Source organism: Tachysurus vachellii, chromosome 4 (assembly GCF_030014155.1).
Source record: "Tachysurus vachellii isolate PV-2020 chromosome 4, HZAU_Pvac_v1, whole genome shotgun sequence".
NCBI classification, from domain to species: domain Eukaryota; kingdom Metazoa; phylum Chordata; class Actinopteri; order Siluriformes; family Bagridae; genus Tachysurus; species Tachysurus vachellii.
The window spans coordinates 24615455-24640739 of record NC_083463.1 but is presented as its reverse complement, the minus strand read 5'-3'; the positions used below and the strand labels follow the sequence as shown (position 1 = coordinate 24640739).

The window sequence follows — 25285 nt, the reverse complement described above, 5'->3', positions numbered from 1 at the left end:
GGTAAAAGCAACCAGTTACCATTACATTAAGTTTAGCACTCCAGGAGCTAAGGCCAATGGTGACGTGCCGGTAATGGCGTGAATGAATGTGACACCAATTTGTGTCTGAATGTCCCAGATAGTCTTATCATACACAGGCATGATGGCCAGAAAGTCATCTCACATACCTACTTGCCAACATTTTTTGTCATGTTGTATTTACTTTGCCTGTCAGTATTAATTTTTCATTCTCATTTATAAAGACTAATAGCATTATAACATTTAAAAAAAATTCACAAGGTAAGTTGTAATACACTTTAACAATACAATTTTAATAATGTGAATTACTTGAATTACTAATGATGTAACATTGCTTAATAATGTTATGTCTGGAATTCAACAGTTTAGAAATGGTAAAATATGCATTCATGATTTCACTGAAACAATATTCCATTACATCTTAACCAAAAGTAACTGTAAAAGAGTTTCTGTATATAAATAAACAAGAGAGTGGGAGAGACTCCCGCATAATGACATCATCATCAGTATAATACTAACAGTCGGCACGCACAGTTATCTTCTGCTTTGTATTGTGAGTCTGATCACCATGCGTGAGATTGTTCATCTTCAGATCGGACAGTGTGGAAATCAAATCAGTTCAAAGGTATGTAATAGCAAAATTGTTATTTTAATTTCAACTGCAATAGTAAGATTATATGGCTTGCCCTATGAGAAAAATAATATGGTTTAAAAGTTTTTAAACATTTAACATATTCAAATACATTGCCAAATAAACCCTTTGGTTCTTTTGAAAACATGCAAATATTTGTACAATTAAGTAAAATTTAATGTAGCGTTTGAGAAGAGAAGTATAGTATATTAGTAGTATATAGTAGAGTAGTTTACATAGTTGACAAATAATAATAAGTACAGCTAACATAGTTTTTGTTAGGGCACTGCTGTGAATTACATCAGCATTTTGTTTTGGACAAGAAAAATGACCAGAATTAACCAAAATAATGGTTAGCTACCGAAGATTGCAATATTGTGTACATATCTAGTGTATTGCACAGGAGTCTTAGTATTTTGAACATATTTAATTGTACATTCTCTTCATTTTAGTTAGTTTGAGAATCAATTCAATGACAAAAGTTGATGTGCAGGTTTGTATTTGAACATTATTTCTGTTTAAAGTTCTGGGAAGTTATCAGTGAGGAACATGGTATCAATGCAGTGGGAACCTATGAGGGGGACACAGCGCTTCAGCTGGAGAGAGTCAGTGTCTACTTTAATGAAGCAAACGGTAAGAGATATTAATTCGGTATCTTAAATTTGCTCTATAGTTATATATAATTGTCTGTGTCTAGTTATAGTACTGCAGACATTTACAGACACATGCTGTATTACTTATGTGTATTTATTTAAGTCTATGAACAAATCTTGTAAATTTTTTATTCTGAAAATGCCTTTTCTGTTTCTCAAACTCTTTCCAAATTATTTTCCTGACACCCCCTCCTTCCATTCATGAGTACTCATAAAATAAACTTTTTTTAAATAAACGAATTTATTGTCCTTATAATTTGGTTAATCACCACCTAAATTAAAAAGCATTTCCCACATCAATATAAACAGGGTTGAAACTGAACATGCATACATTAATAAGATTGAAATAATAGAGATACTAATAAAGAAAAGAGTGTACAAGAGTGTCTTATCATTATCAGTAGTTTACTCCAGTAGCCATACTGCTTTAATGAGCTCCAAAATAACCATGTTTCTACCATAATTTGCTGATATAAAAGTCACAGAAATAATGCTTTCAGTTATTTAGTTGTTGCTTTGTATAGCCCACATGCTGTGGCACTGTTCATAGGCCAACATGTCTCTGCTGGAAACTCTCAAAAATAATTATTTTATATTAACTTGTATGTTCTTTTGCATGATTTTTGGTCATTCCTGAGTGAACATTCCCCACTGTTGTAGGAAATTCTTCCCCTAAAATCAAATAGCATTACAATGAATTGCTATTTAAAGGACCCCATTTTGTCTAGCAGCAAAACTGTATCCCAGAGTCATAGTAGATTGTAATAGTTTGCACATGGAATTTTTCCTGAATACAACAATTCAAGATAAGTAAATCTTGGAACATGTGACTGACAGGTGTTTCTTGTCGCCCAGGTTTGCCCTATAAGATATGAATGTCAATTGTATCTAAGGGATGAGCCACAAAGGTTCTGGAACCAAGATTATCTCATACCAAAGGCTTATGATCCAAAACAAACAATCTTATAATTCAAGAACAGTGGAGGTGATGTCATGGCTTGGGCTTGCATGGTTGCTTCTGGAATAGGCTCACAACTGTTTATTGATTATGTAACTCATGATGCTAACAGCAGGATGAGTTCAGATCCCTACAGAAACATACTGTCAGCCAATTTCCAGAAAAACACATCCAATCTAATTGATAAGGAGCTTCATTATGAAACAAGACAATTTCCCAAAACACATTGGCTACACAAAAAAGGACTTCATCAGAAAAAACAGTGGAAGGTTTTAGACTGACCAAGGAAATCACCTGACCTTAACCCAATGCATTTTGTTCATGCATTTCACTGAACAGCAACTGTTTGATGATATCACTGTGTTGTCAGCTTGAAACAGACTTGAAGGGACAAGCAAGCAAATATTGAGTGTTATTTGCTTTCATTGACTATTGCAAAGACCATTGTAAGACTATTTATAATGTGCCTTTACTTTTTACTAAATGTAAGTTCTTATTCATATTTTTTGATATAAAATCCAAATGTCTTTCATTTATAGTAAAAACAAAGAAACTGGCCTTGCCATTCTAATATTTTTGAAGGGCAATGCATATAAGAACAAACAGCTCATAAACAGCATTTACTGTTCTCTTTAGAATCACAAGTTTTAGAGTCATTCAAAAAATGGATCTACATCGAGATTAAAATATTCATTTGAGTAATTACTAAATTTTTCTTGTTTTGTTTACTTAGGTGGGAAGTATGTCCCCCGGGCATTGTTGGTGGATTTGGAACCAGGAACAATAGACAGTGTGAGGAGCAGTCACATTGGAGAACTCTTCAGACCGGACAACTTCATTCATGGTGAGATCAAGAAAGAGATTTATCAATTAAAGTAAAATATACTGATGGGAATAAATCAAATAGTAAGATTAATTGTTTTTCCCTCAGTAACCTGTGTGACCAGAAGCTCAGGTGTTAAGGCTGAGGCATAATGCACCAAATAATATGTAGAGGACTGAATTAGCTAAAAACTCTTTGGGATTTTTTTGCGTGTAAGTTTAGATACATAATAGCTAAAGGTTACAAAGTGAGATGTATATTGCTATAAGTAGAAAGCCTAACTATTTTAACCATTCTTAGGTTTCTGTTTCTGTTAGTGTAACTGATTTTCTCATGCATTGAACTGACAGGGACTTCTGGAGCTGGAAATAACTGGGCAAAAGGTCACTACACAGAAGGTGCTGAGCTAGTTGAGCAAGTATTAGACCGTGTCCGTACTGAAGCTGAAAGCTGTGACTGCCTGCAAGGCTTCCAGTTTGTTCACTCCTTGGGTGGTGGTACTGGTTCAGGAATGGGCACCCTTCTCATCAACAAAATCCGTGAAGAGTTTCCAGATCGAATAATGAATAGCTTTAGTGTCATGCCCTCTCCTAAAGTCTCTGACACGGTAGTGGAGCCTTATAATGCCACACTGTCCATTCACCAACTCATTGAGAGTACAGATGAGACATTCTGCATTGACAATGAAGCTCTTTATGATATCTGTTTCCGAACACTGAAGCTCACCAACCCAACATATGGAGATCTCAATCATCTTGTGTCTATGACTATGAGTGGAGTCACAACTTCTCTGCGCTTCCCTGGTCAGCTGAACGCTGACCTCCGCAAGCTGGCTGTCAACATGGTGCCTTTTCCCCGCCTTCACTTCTTTATGCCTGGCTTTGCACCTCTCACACCTCGAGGGTGTCAACAATACCAGGCCCTTTCTGTTCCCGAGCTCACCCAGCAGATGTTTGATGCCCGGAACATGATGACGGCATGTGATCCCCGTCATGGCCGCTACCTCACTGTTGCAGCAGTTTTTCGTGGCCACATGTCCACTAAAGAGGTGGATGAGCAAATGCTTGCTGTTCAGAAGAAGAACAGCAATTACTTTGTGGATTGGATCCCCCACAATGTTAAAGTGGCCGTTTGTGACATCCCACCACGTGGCCTTAAAATGGCAGCTACCTTCATTGGAAACAACACAGCAATCCAAGAAATATTCCGGCGGGTCGGGGAGCAATTTGCCATGATGTTCCGCAGGAAGGCTTTTCTGCACTGGTACACAGGAGAAGGAATGGATGAGATGGAGTTCACAGAGGCCGAGAGCAACCTGAATGATCTGGTATCCGAATACCAGCAATATCAGGATGCCACAGCTGAGATGGAGTGTGAGCCAGAGGAAGAAATAACAGAGGTAGAGGGAAATCCAGCAACAGTAATAAACAGCAGAGTAGATATAAAAACTGAGACTATGAGTGAAGATTAGTCTAGTGAACATTTATTGTGAAGAGGGTTATTATGTTACCAACTGTGTTACATCTTGAATACCAAAATATGTTTTATTAAAAATGATACTATTACTACAATTTATTGATATGAAACCACTGGAGTGACATCATCCATAATTTTGTTTTCATTAACGACTATTAATTTCTACTATAATGAATTCTTTGTAATGTTTGTAATATTTTTCAAAACATGTACAACTAACATGTTAATGTTTCAAAATTTAGTAGATATAGTATATAAAGATGCTAAATACAATAATTATGTTTGAAAAACTTTTTAACATTAGATGACATTTTTTCTTCTTTCATTTTTTAATAGATTGAATTAATACCTAACCTTTCTTTCTTTCTTTCTTTCTTTCTTTCTTTCTTTTTTGAATAGACTAAATATCTTTAAAATACTAAACATGCTAATACCCCCATGAAGATCTGAAAGGCAACCCTAGACTTCCAAACAGGCTTTCTGACAGGACATGATTAAACACGTGGCTCTGAAGATAGTGATAAGCAGCACAGAAAAAGTTTCATTAACCACAGATGACAGCGAACGCCACTGTAAGCTACAGTATATTGACAGCATTTTAACTTCCTTTAGACTTAGCCACTGAAAAGGATCACCCCTCCCTTTAGTCTCATGCCTTTCTTCCTAAGACATGTACTTGCTCAGAATATAGATCTAGTACCATAATGCAGGAAGTGCTGGTGAAAGCAGGGTTTTGCCACACATGGATTCTAAGTTAGAGAAGTTATTACACTGACTGAATTTGTTTAATTAGGCTGGTGTGCATCTTAATCTCAAAGTCTGCCTCCACATTGCTTTTTTGTAATCAATATTTAAAAAAATTATACTCATAAAAACAATAAAACTGTATGAAATCTGTGAATATTTTATTTTTAATACTTTATTACTGACCTCCATAAATAAATAAATATATACCGAATGGCCATTTGAAAACAAAAGGGTGATCAGTGACCTTTGCACAATACTGTACATTCCTTTTATGCTTAATTATCATATACACATTAAAACACATTATACACAAGCCATGAGGATAAAAAAACTATCCCTCTGGTTAGATACATAGCGTCTTAGCTTAACGCTAGCATTCGTCACAATCACTTAACACAGTTCCAGACAACACCCAGATGAGCTTATCTATTTGAGCCCTGTGTGTTCTGCACACTGTGTTCTTTGAATGGGGAACATTGGCTTAGTGGTTATCAATTTTTGCCTCACACCTTCCGGTTCGGGGTTTCATTCTTGCTTTTGCCCTATGGGTGAGTTTATCATGCTTTACCTAGGTTTGGGGGGGTTCCTTCTACATACTCTGGTTTCCTCCTCCAGTCCAAAGACATGTGTTGTAGACTCACTGGCATCCAAATATATTTTCCAAAGTGTGTGAATGGTTCTGTAAGTGTGAGCAAACTTGCCTGGGTTGGTACTCCATCCAGGTTGCCTCAAATGTCCAAGTCCCCTGGAATCCCCCTGTGACAATGTTTAATGTAAGCAGTACAGGATATTTATGTATGTATGTATGTATGTATGTATGTATGTATGTATGTATGTATGTATGTATGTATGTATGTATGTATGTGTGTATGTACTTACGTATGTACAGTATCTCACAGAAGTATCTCACCCCTCAAGTTTTTGTAAATATTTTATTATAACTTTTTATGTGGGGGGCACGGTGGCTTAGTGGTTAGCATGTTTGCCTCACACCTCCAGGGTTGGGGGTTTGATTCCCGCCTCCGCCTTGTGTGTGTGGAGTTTGCATGTTCTCCCTGTGCCTCCGTGGTTTCCTCCGGGTACTCTGGTTTCCTCCCCCGGTCCAAAGACATGCATGGTAGGTTGATTGGCATCTCTGGAATATTGTCCGTAGTGTGTGATTGTGTGAGTGAATGAGAGTGTGTGTGTGCCCTGCGATGGGTTGGCACTCCATCCAGGGTGTATCCTGCCTTGATGCCCAATGACCCCTGAGATAGGCACAGGCTCCCCGTGACCATTTCGGATAAGCGGTAGAAAATGAGTGAGAGAAATGAGTGAACTTTTCATGTGACAACACTGAAAAAATTACACTTTGCTAGAGTGTAAAGTAGTGAGTGTACAGCTTGTATAACAGTGTACATTTGCTGTCCCCTCAAAATAACTCAACACACATCCATTAGTGTCTAAACCGCTTGTCACAAAAGTGAATACACCCCTAAGTGAAAATGTCTAAATTGAGCCCAATTAGCCGTTTTCTCTCCCCAGTTTCATGTGACTTGTTAGTGTTACAAGGTCTCAGGTGTGAATGGGGAGCAGGTGTGTTCAGTTTGATGTTATCAATCTCACTCTCTTATACTGGTCACTGGAAGCAACATGGCACCTCATGGCAAAGAACTCTCTGAGGATCTGAAAAAAATAATTGTTGCTAGGCTATAAGAAAATTGCCAAGTCCCTGAAACTGAGCTGCAGCATGGTGGCCATGACCATACAGCGGTTTGTAACAGGCCTCACCATGGTCAACCAAAGAAGTTGAGTGCACGTGGTCAGCGTCATATACAGAGGTTGTATTTGGGAAATAGAATGCTGTTGTTGTATGAATGCTGCCAGCATTAGTATGAATACATGTTGTATGAATTCTGCCAGCATTAGTATGAATGCTGCCAGCATTGCTGCAGAGATTGAAGGGGTTTGGGATCAGGCTGTCAGTGCTCAGACCATACGCCACACACTGCATCAAATTGTTCTGCATGGCTGTCGTCCCAGAAGGAAGCCTCTTTTAAAGATTATGCAAAGAAAGCCAGCAAACAGTTTGCTGAAGACAAGCAGACTAAGGACATGGACTACTGGAACCATGTCCTGTGGTCTGATGAGACCAAGATAAACTTATTTGGTTCAGATGGTGTCAAGTGTGTATGGAGGCAACCAGGTGAGGAGTACAAAGACAAGTGTGTCTGGGGGGACCATGAATAACAAGATCAGAATCAGAATCAGAACGATCTTTATTGCCAAATATGTTTTCACATACGAGGTATTTGTTCTAGTACAGAAGCTCCACAGTGTAAACAGAATGGCATTGACAAGACATGAACATATATATAATATGGACAGTTGTATGTATAGTGAAAAAATGTGCAAATTGAAATATAAATGTGCAAATTGAAATATAAATAAGTACGTATGTGTTTTAAGTAAATAATGTAAGAATAGAGTTGTGTGTTCGGTGTATGTCAAGTGTAAACATCTGTGGCAAAGCACGATCACCCTTTGGAGACTGGGTCTCAGGGAAGTATTTCAACATGACCCATGACCACAAACACACCTCTAAGACAACCACTGCCTTGCTAAAGAAGCTGAGTTTAAAGGTGATGGACTGGCCAAGCATGTTTCCAGACCTAAGCCCTATTGAGCATCTGTGGGGCATCCTCTAAAGGAAGGTGGAGAAGGGCACGGTCTCTAACATCCACCAGCTCTGTGATGTTATCATGGAGTGGAAGAGGGCTCTAGTGGCAACCTGTGATGCTCTGGTGAACTCCATGCCCAAGAGTGTTCAGGCAGTGCTGTAAAAAAAATGGTGGCCACACAAAATATTGACACTTTGGGCTCAATTTGGACATTTTCACTTTTGTGCTCACTTTTTTTTTTTGTTTCACTTTTGTGCTCAAAAGTGGTGTACTCACTTTTGTGGCCAGTGGTTTAGACACTAATGGCTGTGTTGAGTTATTTTGAGGGGACAGGAAATTTACACTGTTATACAAGCTTTACACTCACCACTTTACATTGTAGCAAAGTGTCATTTCTTTAGTGTTGTCACATGAAAAGATATAATAAAATATTTACAAAAATGTGAGAGGTGTACTCACTTCTGATTAAAGTTAATATGATGCTGTGAAAATGAGCTGACCAGACTACTGAACTGGGAAAACCATGGGAACATATGACCCTTTGTCATGTGCTCATTCTATGCCATATAAATGTGGGGAAGATATTATCCCTTTATGACATCCCACATAACTAACATAACTAACAGAACAATTGTTATTGGACTCAAATATAGAAGGGTTTGGAAAACAATTTAACTATGATGCAATTATTCAGGCCTTATTCTGATGTCAGTACATATTGGGTGTATTGTGGCCATTGGAGCTTATTTAAATGTCTTCATTTTCCAAGTAGTTGAGGATCAGAAAGTCTACATGAGCAGTGCGTCTTTATACTTTTCAGCCTGATTTTGCCTGTTCAATCATATTGTGGATTCTCCTATAGCATGTGTGAAATTCGGATGCATTTTTGTTCAATGTTATTCAACTAACATCAGTATTTATAATAGAAGACAAACATTTCAAATTTTAATGTACATTTAGTTTTATTCTTCACCAAAAGTGAACAAAAGTAAAAGCATACTTTAGACCACTTCAGACATTTCATTCAGAGATAAGGAGATCCTTAAATCAAAGTGTTAACCACAGATATTTCTTGTACAGCTTAAAACCCCTAGGTTTTTGCAGTTTATTATACTAAAATACAATAAACAGAATATTTGATTTATTTTAATATGTTATTGTTATATATACATGTTTTATTTATATTTATTTAGAAATAACAAAAATTAATGTTTATATTAATAATAAAGAATATTGATAGGTGTTGTCCCTCAGAACAGGTAATAATTTATTACTTAACAGATTAAATAAATAAAATAATGACGTCATCTCGGCAAGTGTTTAAATATTGTAGTATTTTCGTGCTTAGTCCTAGAAAGCATGAGGTTTCGCTTATATTTGAGAGAATTTAACAAGGTTACATTCGTTTTTTATAGGTTAAACCCAGAGAACCTCAGTGCCATCACCTGGACAAGCGACCGGATTGACATCCATCGCCGAGATCCTCTGGAGACTTTGGAGTATTGAAGATAAATAAGAGACGTCACGAGGCGTTTTCCACCTTTTAATGATTTCTGTATTCGTTTTGCTTTAATGGGAAAAGCCACTGTTTACTTCTCCCGTGATCGTCCACAGTAAGACGACATCATCTCACCAGCTGTCGCGCACCATCAGGCTGTGACGTCACGGCGAGTCTGTCTCACGGCAACACAGCAATTCAGTTCGGATATATTTGTAGCGCACTATACCATTTGTCATTGTACGGTTTAGTACATATAGTGGTTGAAAGGTCACGTGTTTTGAACACAGCGAACCGAACGTCAAGTGCAACATAGTGGAAGTGCGAGAGCTTCAGCAGGTCTGTTTGTGCACTGAGGTATAACGCGACTGCCAGAATCGCAGGGACATGGCCAGGCCAGAGCAGATCCTGATTTTAGAGCCTCAACACGAGCTGAAATTCCGAGGTGAGTTATGAAATGCGCGCTAGACGTGGATTTGGGTGTAAGTTAAGGAGGTCATTTGATGCAAAGAAGCGGTTCTGTGACATGGCGTTAAATACAGGCCTCAGTTCTGTATTAGACGTCGTGAATGTCGACTTGCTTTTCGTTAGCTTGGTTGCTAAATAGACAAAAATGCACTTTAGTTTACAGTAAGAGTTTTAGGCGTTGAGCAAAGCGAAGGTAAGCGATGTTAGCGTTAACAGTAACTAGCTAGCTTTATAATGGATGTGTGTCCACAGTGGAGCAACATCAACCAGGCCCACTGTATTCTTTCCATTAGACACTCGATAGTCCAAGGTCTTCCTAAGACGGCTTTTCACCTAGCAAGATGTTTGTTAACAGTCACACAGAGATGTTACACTGCGCTTTACTGCAGGTGCTTCTGTTAAATCAAAATTTGTCAGTATTAAAAAACAATAACGGAAGTGTGTTAACACACACACACACACACACACACACACACACACACACATGCATTTTGGAATCCAAACAAATATGATATGACTAATGAAAATGGGCTGTTTTTCACTTTTACCTTCATGAATAATTCATTTATAAGCTAATATGAATTTGTCAGAATTAAACAAAGTATTATTTAGGTAGAATATCATACCACGAAGCTTATTACTAAAAAGAGTTTATGGACACTATTCGTTTGCTTTGCCTGGTCACCCTTAAAACGCAGGTACAGTGACAAGCTGCTAAAGTTTCTGACCGTTTTCTGTTCTTTATGCAACGTGTTATGACAAAATCACAGAAAGTTGTTTTCTGCATTCATTTAATTTTTTTCCTAAGACACTGTCCAGGTGTTTACGATATATTATAATATTACATTATTAAATAATTATTACCCAAACTAATAAGAAAATAGCATAAACTTTTATTCAGATCCAAACATTTCTGGTCATTGACAAAGCTTCTGTTATCATACTTGTCTTCCACAGTATGTTGGAGTTAAAATAAAATCATAAGACAACAAAGTGCAAACTTTCAGGTGTAATTTAAAGGTATTTACATCCAAATCTGTGAATTGAGTAGGAATTACGACACTTTGGAATCTGTTGCTGTTACCTCTCATGAAAGGCTAAACAATTTGAACACACCATTAGATAGATGACCATGTCAACTATTTGGTACATTCCTAAAAATAAAGAAGACAAAGGTGAGCTCAGCACCAACAAAAGACTACCGAAAGCAACTGCAATAGATAACAAAATAATTATTTATCAGAAGAACAGCTGGCCAGGTCAAGGACACCCACCAAGGTAGGTGTATCTGTGTCGGTGTCAAAAATCCAGTAAAATATCACAACCAGAAATACAACAGGTTACATACAAGATGTAAACCGTTGGAAAGCCTTAAATACAGGAAGACAGGATTAGATTTTTCCACAAACATTTATTTATTTATTTTTTTAAAAAAAGAAAGAAATAGAAACAATATGGACAGATGAGACAAAGAACAGATGTACCAGAATTATGACAAGAGAAGGGAGAGGGCTGCTTGTGATTAAAAGCATCCCGTCCAATCCTATGGTGTAGACATTTGGGCTTTGAGATCAAAAGATGATCAGAAGGGGGTCCCTCAAGAACAGTTTGGTGAGGAACAACTCATTTTCCAGCATGATGGAGTACCTTGCCATAAGTCAAAAGTCATAACTAAGTGGCTCGTGAAACAAAACAAAAACTTTTTGGTCCATGTCCAGGACACTCCCCAGATCTTAATCCCATAAGGACTTGTGGTCAATCCTCAAGAGGTGGGTGGATAAAACTCCCCCACAAATTCTTACAAACCTTTATGCAAGAATGGGCTTTTATCAGTCAGAATGTGGCCCAGTTGATGATTGGCAGCATGTCAGGGCAAATTGCAGAGGTTCAACATAGCAAATATTGACTTTTTGCATAAACTTAATGTAATTGTAAATAAAACCTTTGACATATATGAAATGCTTGTATTCATACTTTAGTATACAATTCTAACATACTGACAAAAAGATCTAAAAACACTGAAGTAGCAGACTTTGTGAAAATAATATTTGTGTCATTCTCACAAAATTGATACATTGGTCATTTCAAAAACATTTTTTAAAATTTGCATACAATAAAAATCTGATGTTTAATAACATTGTGTACCACACAAAAAGTAAATTTTTATGTTTTAGAATTAGTATTCCACTGAAGTACTTGCATTCAGAAAACACAGCACTGCTTGATCAGGATTATCTCTTGGTGGTCAGCAGTAATTGGCCAAACAGATAACCAGCAAAAACCAGCAAAATTAAACACAGTCTCCTTTATCTTGATTAAAGTCCATTATAACAAGGATGTTCTCCAGAACTAAGGCAGTCCAACACATCCTCCTGCAGATTCAAATATTTCAGGGACATTGTCTCTACCATCTGCCATGCCCCTAAGAATAGTATAGATTGTGCTACTGCTACTATGATTACCATTACGCTGCATTTTCTAGAGATGCACTGATGGCACAAACCACTGTATAACGTTTGAGCAGTGCTAAACACAGCAATGTTTAGGACAGAAATGCAATTTAGGGAAAACTTCAGATAAAATATGTTTGTTGTCACCAGTCTAACTGCAAATAATGTAATATTACATCTGTAAATGCAGGGGATAGTGACAACTAAAAAATCTCAAGACCTTTTAAAATCATTAAGACGTTTTTGTAGCTCACCATCCTTCTAGCAGTCTAAAGTAACATCAGAATCAGAAAGAGCTTTATTGCCAGGGATGTTTTCACATGCGAGGAATTTGTTATAGTGACAGCAGCTCCACAGTGTAGCAGAATGACATATACAATATGTCAATTAGTATACAATTAATTAAGTAATATACAATTAGTATGTACAAATGTACAAGTGTGAAATGTGCAATTGAAGTATACATAGTATATGTTTTATGTAAATAGTGTGTGAGAATAGTGTGTGTTCCGTGTATGTTAAGTGTTCATCAGATGGATTGCCTGAGGGAAGAAACTGTTCCTATATCTGTTTCTTCTGGTGCTCAGGGCTCTGTAGCATTGACCAGATGGCAACAGTTCAAAGAGGGAGCGTGCTGGATGTGAGGGGTCCAGAGTGATTGTTTTTGCCCTTTTGCTCACTCTGGAGAAGTACAGGTCTTGGAGAGTGGGGAGAGTTGTGCCAATGGTTCGCTCAGCAGTCCGGACTACCCTCTGTAGTATTCTGAGGTCAGATTTGGTAGCTGAGCTGAACCAAACAGTAATTGAGGTGCAGAGGATGGATTCATTGATGGCAGTGTAGAACTGTTTCAGCAGATCCTATGGCAGGTTGAACTTCCTCAGCTGGCGATCTCTTCATTTTCACAATGGAGCCTATGTGACTGTCCCACTTCAGGTCCTGGGAGATTGTGGTTACCAGGAATCTGAATGACTCCACTGCTGTAACAATGCTGTCCATGATGATGAGTGGGGGGAGAGCAGGGGGGTTTCTCCTGAAGTCCACGATCATCTCCACTGTCTTGAGCGTGTTCAGCTCCAGGTTGTTGAGGCTGCACTAGACAGCCAGCTGTTCCACCTCCAGTCTAAGCAGACCTTGATGAGGCCGATCAGTATGGTGTCATCTGCAAACTTCAGGAGCTTGACGGAGGGGTCATTAGAGGTGCAGTTGTTTGTGTACAGGGAGAAGAGCAGTGGGGAGAGGACACAACCCTGGGGGGCACCAGTGCTGATGGTGCGGGTGCTGTATTTGAGTTTTTCCAGTGGCACTAGCTGCTGCCTGTCTGTCAGAAAGCTGATGATCCACTGACAGACAGAGGATGGCACTGAGAGCTGGGTTAGTTTAGGCTGGAGGAGTGATGGGACGATAGTGTTAAAGGCAGAGCTGAAGTCCACAAACAGGATCCTCACATAACTCCCTGGTCTGTCCAGATGCTGCAAAACATAATGCAGTCCCATATTGTTTGCGTCATTCACAGACCTGTTTGCTCTGTAGGCAAACTACAGAGGGTCCAATAAGGGTCCAGTGATGTCCTTCAGATAAGCCAACACCAGTCTTTCAAATGATTTCATGACCACAGACGTTAGAGCCACAGCTCTAGTCATTTAGTCCAGTAATTTTGGATTTCTTTGTAACAGGGATGATAGTGGAGCTTTTGAAGTATGAGGGGACTTCACACAGCTCCAGTGATCTGTTGAAGATCCGTGTGAAGATGGGGGCCAGTTGATCAGCACAGGATTTCAGACAGGCTGGTGAAACGCTGTCTGGGCCTGGTGCCTTTCTTCTCTTGATCTTCTTGAAGACCTGACACACATCATCTTCACTGAACTGAATTTTAGGTGTGTGCAGAGTCTGGGGTTCCGGGAGGTGTGAATTGGGCTTTTTTTAAACCTGCAGTAGAACCCATTCAGGTCGTCTGCCAGTTGTTGATTCATCACAGTGCACATGGTGTCGTGTAGTTGATGATGGCTTTCAGACCTTAAGAGCTAAACTAAAGTAAAGTAACATGCCCATATACTCCAACATCTCCTTTTGTGGTCCAAGGATCTGGGCACAGGGTGTGGTTTGTCAGCACCATTTCCATACAAACACACAAAAATCTGTCTCGCTGTTTATGAAGTAAAATACTCAGATTAAAAAGCTGTTGAAGGCAAATGCACAACTCGACTGGTACAAGACCTTCCAATAGGTTGTGGCGGATATCAGAAGGGAAGCCTGTGATTGAGTGGCAGTTTTGCAGTGTTTCACACAGAACACACAGTCACCTTTTACACCACACAATCAGGTTGTTAAAATATCATGAACAGAAATGTCATGACTGTCCTGTGTCCTCATGGGACAGTCCCCCCTCAGTCACACTTTTAAGCTGCATTTTATATATTATGGCTAAACAGAACAAATGTATTTAGCTCTGAAATTCTCAAATGTCAACCGAGTCAATTTAAAAATAAAAATAATACTCGGGAGTCATTTTACTTAAAGCCTGCAAAGTGTCAATTAAAAATAATTTCTTATTTAATTAATATTAGTTTATTTATTAATTTTTGCTATATGTTAGGTACTGTACATATGCTGTTATCATTAAACAGAAGTTAACAGTAAATGCAAAGATAATTGAAATGCTAACCTAAGCCACCCACATGTCTATACTTGAAGTACTTACAGTACTTATTTATATAGCATATCAGGTTCTTAATGTGGCATTAGCAGTAATATTTATGGATATGTTCTGAGAGAACTTTGAATGACTTGCATTTTAATCCAGTCGGTCTGAAGTGAAGCATCTATCTTTGTAAGAGGGAATTTATCAGGCTCTCAGTAGGTTCAAAACGTCCTTAAAAGTCAAAAGTCGCCACATGGGGGCGTTTTTGTTCATGTTGAAAAATATGATGATAAGTGAATCTATTATTTGAAGTTAAATTAATTTAAAACTTTGCCTTTAGTTGAAACAATAAGTTAACTTTGTTAGATGAAATTAAGAAAAATAAATTAAGATAGTGGAACTGCTTTACGCTTTTGAGGGTTTTTTGCTTTCTTTCTTTTTTGTTAATAATTAACACTGTTGTTTGGGGTTTAACAGTGTACTAAAAAATAAATACCGCTATAACCACAAATACCTTATACAAACTTTCAAGCATGGTGGTGGAGGTGATGATCTACAGGACATGGGGAAACTTGTACATACTGAGACAATGTTGAATTCCATATATACCAAAATATTCTTGAGATCAATTTGATCTGTTCAGCAGCTTAAACTGACACAAAATTTGGTCATGCAACAGGATAATGATCCCAAAAAAAAAAAGGAATACTTTCAGAATTTTCCAGACCTCACTTCATTGAGATGCTGTGTGCATAAACAACTGCCTAAAAATAAGAAGTGAAGTAAAGCAATGCTCTGAAGTAAAGCAGAGGGCCAAACCTTCTCTAAAACAATACTGAGAAAGATAAACTCGTTCAGAAAATAAGATAATTGTTATTGTTTCTTAAGGTGGGCTTGACGTTATTGAATTATAAGGTGCACATATTTTTTACCTCCACCTGGTTTCTGAATGTTTGCTTTTTGTTTTAATTTATGGATTAAAATGATTACACATTGATTTATTTTTAGAAATTGGTTAGGATCATACAATGTTTTATTTATATATATATATATATATATATATATATATATATATATATAAAATATGGCCTGTTATATTGACCTATAAGTTAAATCACATGCAAAAAACACTATTTTAGCTAAGCAAAGTAATTGGAAAATGTTTACAGTAGCGCTGTAAAATACTGTATGGAACTGTAACTGTAGGCAGCACATTAATTTAGAATGATTAAACTAACTGGATCTACCTGTGCATTCATGAGTTTGAACACACACCTTCCTTCCAATCAGAATCAAGTATTTAGACAAGTGTGTGTTTGTGTGGGAGAGAGTGAGAGAGAGAGAATTGAGCTGAGCTGAGTTGAATTTTGCTGAGAATAGAAGCCCCCCAATTGTTATTATAAAAGGTGCCATTTTCTAAGGTTTCTACTATATTTTGGAAAATGGCTGTGAATTTGTGCTCATTGAGCTATAAGGGGATTTATGAGGTTAGGTACTGATCAGTCAGATGAGAAGGTCTGGTGCTCACGTTCCATTTTATCCAAAAGACCTCAAGGCTATATGCAGGACAGTAGAGTTCTTCCACACATATCTTATGGTATATATTAAATAGATATTATGCTATACTACAACCTCTGGCAAAAAGTATGGAATCACCCCTCTCAGAAGATGTTCATTCAAATGTTTAATTGTGTAGAAAAAAACACAAGCACATATATGCCACAAAACAATTTTCACTCAACAATCCAAACTTCTGGCTGTATAAAACACTTTAAAAAAAAAAAAAACAAAGAAAGATAACTATAGTCAATTACAACTGTTTTTACAGATCAAACAGAGGAAAAAAATATGGAATCACACAAATCTGAGGAAAATGATATGGAATCACCATGCACTTTGAATTTCTAAAACAAACACCTGTATCTGATTACAACTGCTAATTAGTCTGCAGTTAAAAAAGAGTGCTTGCACACATTAGTGATGTGTTGAACCAAGATGATTGACATAACTCATGGCTCCAACACGAGAGATGTCAGTTGAAACAAAGGAGAGGATTATCAAACTTCTCAAAGAAGGTAAATCTTCACAGAATGTTTCAAAAGATGTTGGTTGTTCCCAGTCAGCTGTGTCTAAAATCTGGACCAATTACAAATCAAATGGAAAGGTTGTAAAAGGGAAGCGTACTGGTAGACCAAGAAAGACATCAAAGCGCCAAGACAGAAAACTTAAAGCAGTATGCCTTGAAAACAGAAAATGCACAACAAAACAAATGAGGAACAAATGGGCAGAAAGTGGAGTCAATGTCTGTGACCGGACTGTAAGAAATCACCTAAAAGAAATGGGATTTACATACAGAAAAGCCAAACGAAAACCATCATTAACATCTAAACAGAAAAAAACAAGGTTTCAGTGGGCTAAAGAAACACAATCTTGGACTGTGGATGACTGGATGAGAGTTATACTCAGTGATGAATCACAAATCTGCATTGGGCAGGGTGTTGATGCTGGAACTTTTGTTTGGTGCTGTTCCAATGAAATTTATAAAGACAACTGCCTGAAGAAAAAAATCATTAATGATATGGGGTTGTACTGTATGTCAGGTAAAGGTATGGGAGAGATGACAGTCATTACATCTTCTATAAATGCACAAGTTTATGTTGAGATTTTGGACACTTTTCTTATTCCATCAATTGAAAGGGTGTTTGGTGATGGTAGCATCATTTTTCAGGATGATAATGCATCGTGCCATAGGGCAAAATGTGTGAAAACATTCCTACAGGAAAGACGTATAATGTCAGTGGCATGGCCTGCAAATTATCGATGGGCGTTTTCCGCAAATTTCACATTCGAATATTTGAGCTCACAAAAAACGAATATTCGAATATTCGTTTATTTAAATTAAGTTTAATGAGAGATGTTATTTTTCAGTAACATTTATTGTTTCCGTCATTTTTGAACAAGCTTATACACAATAACCTTTAACAATGTGTGCAAACAAACAAAAAAGTACAGAGCAAAAGCAAAAAAAAGTGAACAAAAAAAAAAACCGTAAATAAAGCCGCCTGCAGCAATTAGGCTATTGTACAGAACGTAGCCTAGGCTACATTTAACTTTGAACCTTTTAAACTGTCAGCAAATCTTTTTTGCTTTCTTTCTATTGTTTTACATGTTCTTGTTAAGGAACACAAGCATGTCAACATGATCGAAGGAAAGTCGGCTCCTTAGTCTGTTAGCAATAAGGCCGGCTGCGGAGAAAACGCCCTCTGATGGCACAGACGTTGCTGGGACACACAAGTAACGGTGTGCTAAGCGACTAAGTTTTGTGAAGCGCTTCATGTTTTCGTTCCACCACTGAATGGGATCCTCATCTGGTGGAATACATGGCTCCAGCAAGAACTGTTCCCACTCGTCTCGGCTGGATTCTCTGTAATCATCGCCGAAGAACTGGCTCAGCCTTTTCCGACGAGCGGGCATTGCCGCATCCTCTTCATCGTTGGTGGCGGCGGCTGCATCCACGCCAAAGATATAGCGAAATTCGAATAGCATTTTTATTTATCGAATAATTACAGCAGACCGAATATTCGAATGTTCGACTATCCGTGCACACCCCTACTGCAAATAGTCCGGACCTCAATCCAATTGAAAATCTGTGGTGGAAATTAAAGAAAATGGTCCATGACAAGGCTCCAACCTGCAAAGCTGATCTGGCAACTGCAATAAGACAAAGCTGGAGACAGATTGATGAAGTATACTGTTTGTCATTAGTTAAATCCATGCCTCAGAGAATTCAAGCTGTTATAAAAGCCAGAGGTGGTGCAACAAAGTACTAGTATTGTTTTTATTTGGTGATTCCATATAATTTTCCTGATTTGTGTGCTTCCATTTTTTCCTCTGTTTGATCTGTAAAAACAGTTGTAATTGATTATAGTTATCGTTCTTTGTTTTTTTTTTTTTTTAAATGTTTTATACAGCCTGAAGTTTGGATTGTTGAGTGAAAATTGTTTTGTGGCATATATGTGCTTGTGTTTTTTTCTACACAATTATACATTTGAATGAACATCTTCTGAGAGGGTTGATTCCATACTTTTTGCCAGGGAGTGTATACTAGGGATTTGACTAAACCATTGTGACAAAGTTATAATGAATACAAAAGCATCTAACTGCCCTCTGTCTGTGTTTTTAGGTCCATTCACAGATGTGGTGACCACAACTTTGAAGCTTTCTAACCCCACAGATAGAAATGTGTGCTTTAAAGTGAAGACAACTGCACCACGTCGCTATTGTGTGCGTCCAAACAGTGGAGTGATTGAAGCTGGGACCTCGGTTAATGTCTCCGGTAAATAAATCATTTGACCATGCTGAGCATAATTTGATAGTTTGTGATCATTTATTTAAAACTTAAATTCCAATTTCAATTCAAAGTTAAATTTTCTTATTCAAGTCAAGATCACACAGTTATTTATAACATTTCTTTTCTTCTTATGTGAAAAATGAACAAGACCAGTTCATGTTTGCTACACCACAATGCAGTCCTTTTTATAGTTTTATTTTTATTGCAGTGTGCACTGTAGCTGGGCATTTGTAGCTCTTTTAAAAACCTATAGTAGAATCCTCCGCAAGTAATGCACAGCTAATAGCATAGATCTTAATGGTCAATGCCTGTAGGAATAGAACATAAATTCTTTTTACTTTTAATAATTTATTCAGCTTTTCAATATCTTTATACTAGACTCCTATTTTTATTATAATCAATAAATTAAATTAATACATTTAAATGAAATAATAATCAGGTAATATTTAAGAAGGTTGTACTATGCCCCAGATGATAAAACCGGAGTTACTCTGTAGTGAGAGCTTACTTCTGGCACCATGTGGTCTTAGGACAAGCACTTCTTTCTTATCAGAGCTTACGTAGTAGGAAGTAAGTAAGCTTCTGCAGTCTAATGTCCTTCAAACATTTCTCAATCTAATTAAGCTGGTGCCTCTCATCTGGCTTTGCTGAAACATGTTTGTTGAAGCTAATACCATGTTTACAAAAAATATTATCCAAAGGTAGCATTTATTAGAAGATATACCATTTATTAGTATGTCTATAGAAGTCAACATTTACATCTATAAACTGATAAGGATAAGTCAATTAAGACCTGAGCCAAGAGAAGGCTGTTCCCTTAACTCCAACCGTTTTTTTTTTTAGAGTATTATGATCATCTGGCGTTGTAATTATATAGCAGACCAACATTGAGGTTCAGAGTCGTAATTAATGTTGTCTCATGAGATTTGATCAATTCTAACAAAAAGAATGCCCTTTCTTCTTTAGCTTTTTTGCCTTGTTTGATTGATAAAGAGAGAAGCAGCTGGCACTTAAGGTAAATTCTAAAGAATTATGTTTGCTTTTGCATATCTCGTAAATATAATTAGAAATTAAAATGGCAAATTTAACTAAATTGGTAATATTATCTGGTTCACTTCAAACTTATCATCTTGGGGAGTTTTTCCTTGTGCCACTTGTCCCATTGTTTAAAGTGAAATACAATTGCTCATGTAATACCCCAAAGAGAATTTGACATTGTTATGCACACTGTATGCAGAAATTTAAAGGACTGATTTGGAATAAAATATGATTTAGACATATGAATACATTATCATTTATTATTTTATTTTTATTATAATTGCCAAAATTGATGCTGTCTTATCAATCTGAGGACACACCTGCCCATGATACAGTATTACTCCTTCACAATATCTTTTGAAGAGGGCCTTGATCAATAGAAGAGGACACAGTGACACTTTTTAAAAGATGAAAAACATTTTCATACAGATCTTCAGTAGTAATAATTGTGTCCTCTCTTCCTTGGTTTGAGTGTACTGCATTACTTGATTAATCTTGTCAAAGGTCCACTGGTAAATTCTCTAGGGCAATCCACTCAAAGACTGAAGAGGAGGAGGTCTCATTACAAACTGAGTCCACCAAGGCCTCATGTGTCCTGCCTTATATACTCCTAGAAACTCCTAGCCTCACTGCCAGACCAGAAACCCTGCTTGGGTTTTCTGTTCCCAGCTATACCTCTCTCTTTCACTTATGACAGCATTGCCAGGGTATGTTTATATGCAGTGTTTCTGCCTCATCTTGGGTCTGTCAGAGCTGTGCAGTGTACTGCTCAGTTCACATGGCCCAGACACTCCTAAAATATGAAATAACCAGTAATATTAAATGTAAATGTAAAATGTAAACAATTGCTAACAATGAACGATGCAGACCACAATACTTGCATAAAATGACATTATAATGATTATCATTTATAGAGACAAATTAGAATTAAACTGACTACTGTCAGAAAAAGAAATCATTTCAGTAAAAAAACAAAAGATTCCTGTAATTGGAATGACATCAGATAACATCACAAAACAATGACGTTCATAGCCTGAGATTTATTCTGCATTGAAAAATACTCTAATGTTAACTCGTTAGATGTTACTAGTCAGAATGGTTTTGCTTATTTTCAAATACATTTTTGATGTGTTTTTTGCAGTTATGCTGCAGCCATTTGATTATGATCCCAATGAGAAGAGCAAGCACAAGTTTATGGTGCAGTCGTTAATGGCCCCACCTGACATGACTGACATGGAGGGTCTGGTGAGTACTCATCCAAAAGCGGTAAAGACTTGGGTGAAAAGCGGTAAAAGATTATATGGGACTAAATCTCGGAACTGTGTGGAATAAACAGTGTACCTGCAGTACATTTAATGTTAGATTGCTATTTTATTATCACAGTTTACCAGTAATTATATAATGTATACTATATGTCCATAGGTTTGTGGACACCTGACTATCACAGCAATATGTGCTTGAATGAAAATCCCATTTCAGATTTGTCTAGGAAGGCATTCCATTTACTATAATTTTAAAATTAGAGTATTAGTGAGATCAGGCACTGATATCAAGTGGGAAGGCCAGTATATACATTCTTCTCTGAAAGAATTGGAAAAGCAAGGCCATTTTTTGTTTTTGCAATACTCTATGTACACTCCCTGACAAAAGTCTTGTCGCCTATCCAAGTTGTAGGAACAACAAATTAATAACTTGTCCTCTAGTTGATCATTTGGAATCAGAAGTAGCTTATATGAAAGGCAAAGGCCTCTAGATTATGTTTATTTTACCAAATTAAAATCTTATCATGCCTTGATTTTTAATTATTTAATTAGGACAGAAAGGTCAGACTTTGTGTGATCAAAAGTCTTGTCACTTAACAGAAATAATGTACAGTACAGAACATAAAGTCATGGTGCAGTGGAAAAAGAATTAATATTGTGTATAACTCCCATGAGCTTGGAGGTCTACATCCAAACGTCTCTGCAATAACTCAAATAACTTATTAATAAAGTCCTCTGAAATGGCAAAGAAAGCATTCTTGCAGGACTCAAGATTCTTTGGTTTCATCTTCAATGCCTCCTCCTTCATCTTACCCCAGACATGCTCATTAATGTTCATAATGATTGGGCTGGCCAATCCTGGAGCACCTTGACCTTCTTTGCTTTCAGGAACTTTTGCCCCTTTTCCACCGAGGCAGTTTGAGTGCTGGTTCGGAGCCAGAGCCTACTGTAATATAGAACCAGTTCTGTCTTTTTCGACAGCCAAAGCACCGGCTCTGAACCAGGAAAAGTGGTTCTTAAGTAGCACCAAAACGTTGCTGGTCTACACTTAAGAACCGCTTGTGACAGGGGCTGTGGGCGGGGCTACTTTTAGCGCATTTGTTAATGTACCTTAAGTATACTAATGTTTAATACACTTTTACTTTACCGCGATATGATACATTATCAGCACACATGATAGTAGATAGCTACATGCTAAGGCTAAGTTTTTTCTGTGTTAATGATAAAATAACGTTATGTACTTTCTCGATAACAACCTCCGTTTATACAAATTACATGGAGCTGCACGTACACATTGGATTCGCCACGTTTGGATGTTAATGTAGGTTCACAAAGCCATGAGCATTAACAGTAAAGCAACATCCACCATTGATGTGTTTGTATTTGCCGCTGCTGTGCTAACGTTGCTGTGTAACGTGACACGTATACAGTGATGTAAGACTTTGCTCTGTGGTGGCTCTCTAGCCGGTGGAAAGGCAAACTGGTTCTTAGAAGGTTCGCCAGTGGAACCAACTTTGAACCAGCACTAGCTCTGAACCAACACCCGGTTCTTTTTGGTGGAAAAGGGGCATTTGATGTGGAGGCTGAAGTATGAGAAGGAGCACTATCCTGCTGAAGAATTTGCCCTCTCCTGTGGTTTGAAATGTAATGGGCAGCAAGAATGTCTTGATACCTGAGGCTGTTGATGTTGGAGTCCACTCTGCAGATCTCTCGCATGCCCCCGTAGTGAATGTAACCCCAAACCATGATTTTTCCTCCACCGAACTTTTTCTGTGTGAATCTTTAGTCCATGCGGGTTCCAATAGGTCTTCTGCAGTATTTGCGACGATTGGGATGCAGTTCAATAGATGATTCATTGGAAAAACCAACCTTCTGCCACTTTTCCACAGTCCATCCTTTCTGCAAGCTGTGGGCCTTGGCAAATGCAACACGATTTTTTTAGTTGTCTTCTGTTTAATGCTGGTTTTTAATACAGGGGTTTCTGGTGACCAGTTGTTATGTACCTCTGCTGCAGTTGAAAAAGGTCTGGCCCTGGACTGTCGAACCAACAAACGGTCCTCTCAAACAGTTGTCTGCCTGACCTGGGCCTGTCATGAACTTCTCCTGTTTCTTCAAATCTTTTTCTTATCCTCTCCACTTGACGTTTAGATACATTAAAGATGTCTGCCACCTCAGCAGGAGACTTGGTCTTAAGGCTCTTGATGATCAGTACTTTGGTCTGTGGTTGAATCTTTGACATGCTGTCAGAGGTCAGGATGCATTTCAAATGAAGGTTGGTTGTGCTGAGGTTCTTCTTCTACACACCTGGGAATGTGTTAATTGCAGTATTTCTCACAGGTGATGCTCTAATCTGAGATTGGTTGAATCCTTTAAAGATGTGACAAGACTTTTGTTCACACAAAGTCTGTCCTTTCTGTACTAATTAAATAATTAAAAATCAAGGCATGATAAGATTTTATTTTGGTAAAATAAGCATAATCTAGAGGCCTTTGCCTTTCATATAAACCACTTCTGATTCCAAATGATCAACATTTACAGCAATCTCTATCTCTATTGGATACATCAATGCTGGTACACTAGGTTACATAGTTAAGATACCATGAGTTTAAAACATTGTTCAAAGTTACAATGAAATTTGTATGTATGTATTTATTTATTTATTTTTTAAAATACATGCAAAAGATAGGGAAAGAAGTGCTAGTTGAAGTGTTTCCTGAATAAGTAGGTCTTCAACCGCCGTTTGAAAATAGCCAGTGACTCAGCTGTCCGGACCCCTAGGGGAAGTTCATTCCACCACCTTGGTGCCAGAACATAGAAGAGTCTTGTAGTATACTTGCCTCTTACCCTGAGAGATGGTGGAACCAGTCGAGCAGTGCTGGTAGATCGGAGGGTGCGGGGTGCAGTGCGAGGAGTGATGAGGGCTTTGATCAACTAGAAGTCAAGTTATTATTTGTTGTTTCTACAACTTGGATAGGTGACAAGACTTTTGTGAGTGTAGACATTTGGGTTTGATCATATGATGTGTATGATCAGATAAAACTCAGAATTTCAGCTTTAATTTACTGATATTTATATCTAGATGCATTAAACAACTTGGATCATGGCACCTTTTGTGGCAGACCACCCAACTTTTAGGTGAGCAAAAGTATAGAAACAGATTTTCTCAGAGAAAGTAATACTTAGTATTTAGCAAAAGTAGTAAGTTGCATTCTTCATTTTTGTTTCTTTTCCAGGTTTGTACTACAGCTTCTTTCAGCTATTTGTTTTGGGTGGGGAGGGTTAACTTCCGCTCTTAAGGAGGTGAAATGCATGCTCAGTTGTGTTGAGGTCTGGTGATTGACTTGACCATCTTTAAACCTTCCAAAATTTCCTAAGTTCCTACAAATTTGATTGGCTGCATTTCACTGTAAATTGGCAGAAATTAGGTTTCTGTACAGTTCTGAATTCCTGGTGCTTCGATTATCATGAGTTTGCAAGCCCAAACCATTATGCTACCTCTACCATGCTTCCCTGATATTCTTGTGTGTTTTGGATCATGAGCAGATAATTATTTTCTCTCAACACTTTGGGTTTTTCATCAGTTTGATAGGGTTTAATTTTGGTTCCATATCTTT

The 25285-nt window shown here is 37.6% G+C and overlaps 2 protein-coding genes across 3 annotated transcripts in view; both read left to right on the top strand.

The window, feature by feature from the left end:
• Window positions 1-267: 267 nt before the first annotated feature.
• Window positions 268-5460, top strand: tubb1 (tubulin, beta 1 class VI). The gene is made up of 4 exons (XM_060868480.1): window positions 268-643; window positions 1174-1282; window positions 2994-3104; window positions 3434-5460. The coding sequence occupies exons 1-4, from the start codon at window positions 587-589 to the stop codon at window positions 4552-4554; spliced, it is 1398 nt and encodes a 465-aa protein (XP_060724463.1). The 5' UTR covers window positions 268-586; the 3' UTR covers window positions 4555-5460.
• A 3968-nt stretch (window positions 5461-9428) lies between these two features.
• Window positions 9429-25285, top strand: part of vapb (VAMP (vesicle-associated membrane protein)-associated protein B and C) — a 29469-nt gene continuing 13612 nt past the window's right edge. The window contains exons 1-3 of one of the 2 annotated variants that reach the window (XM_060868482.1): window positions 9429-9909; window positions 19204-19356; window positions 21551-21654. In XM_060868482.1, the coding sequence (XP_060724465.1) occupies window positions 9852-9909; window positions 19204-19356; window positions 21551-21654 (315 nt within the window). In that variant the 5' untranslated portion in view covers window positions 9429-9851. The remainder of the gene's footprint in view (window positions 9910-19203; window positions 19357-21550; window positions 21655-25285) is intronic. The other variant, XM_060868481.1, reaches the window with a different exon arrangement.

Excerpts from the sequence above, each read along its gene's own strand:
- tubb1 (XM_060868480.1), top strand. The coding sequence starts at position 587 with ATGCGTGAGATTGTTCATCTTCAGATCGGACAGTGTGGAAATCAAATC. Across the intron at positions 644-1,173 it reads GAAATCAAATCAGTTCAAAG|TTCTGGGAAGTTATCAGTGA; the intron begins GTATGTAATAGC and ends TTCTGTTTAAAG. Across the intron at positions 1,283-2,993 it reads CTACTTTAATGAAGCAAACG|GTGGGAAGTATGTCCCCCGG; the intron begins GTAAGAGATATT and ends TTGTTTACTTAG.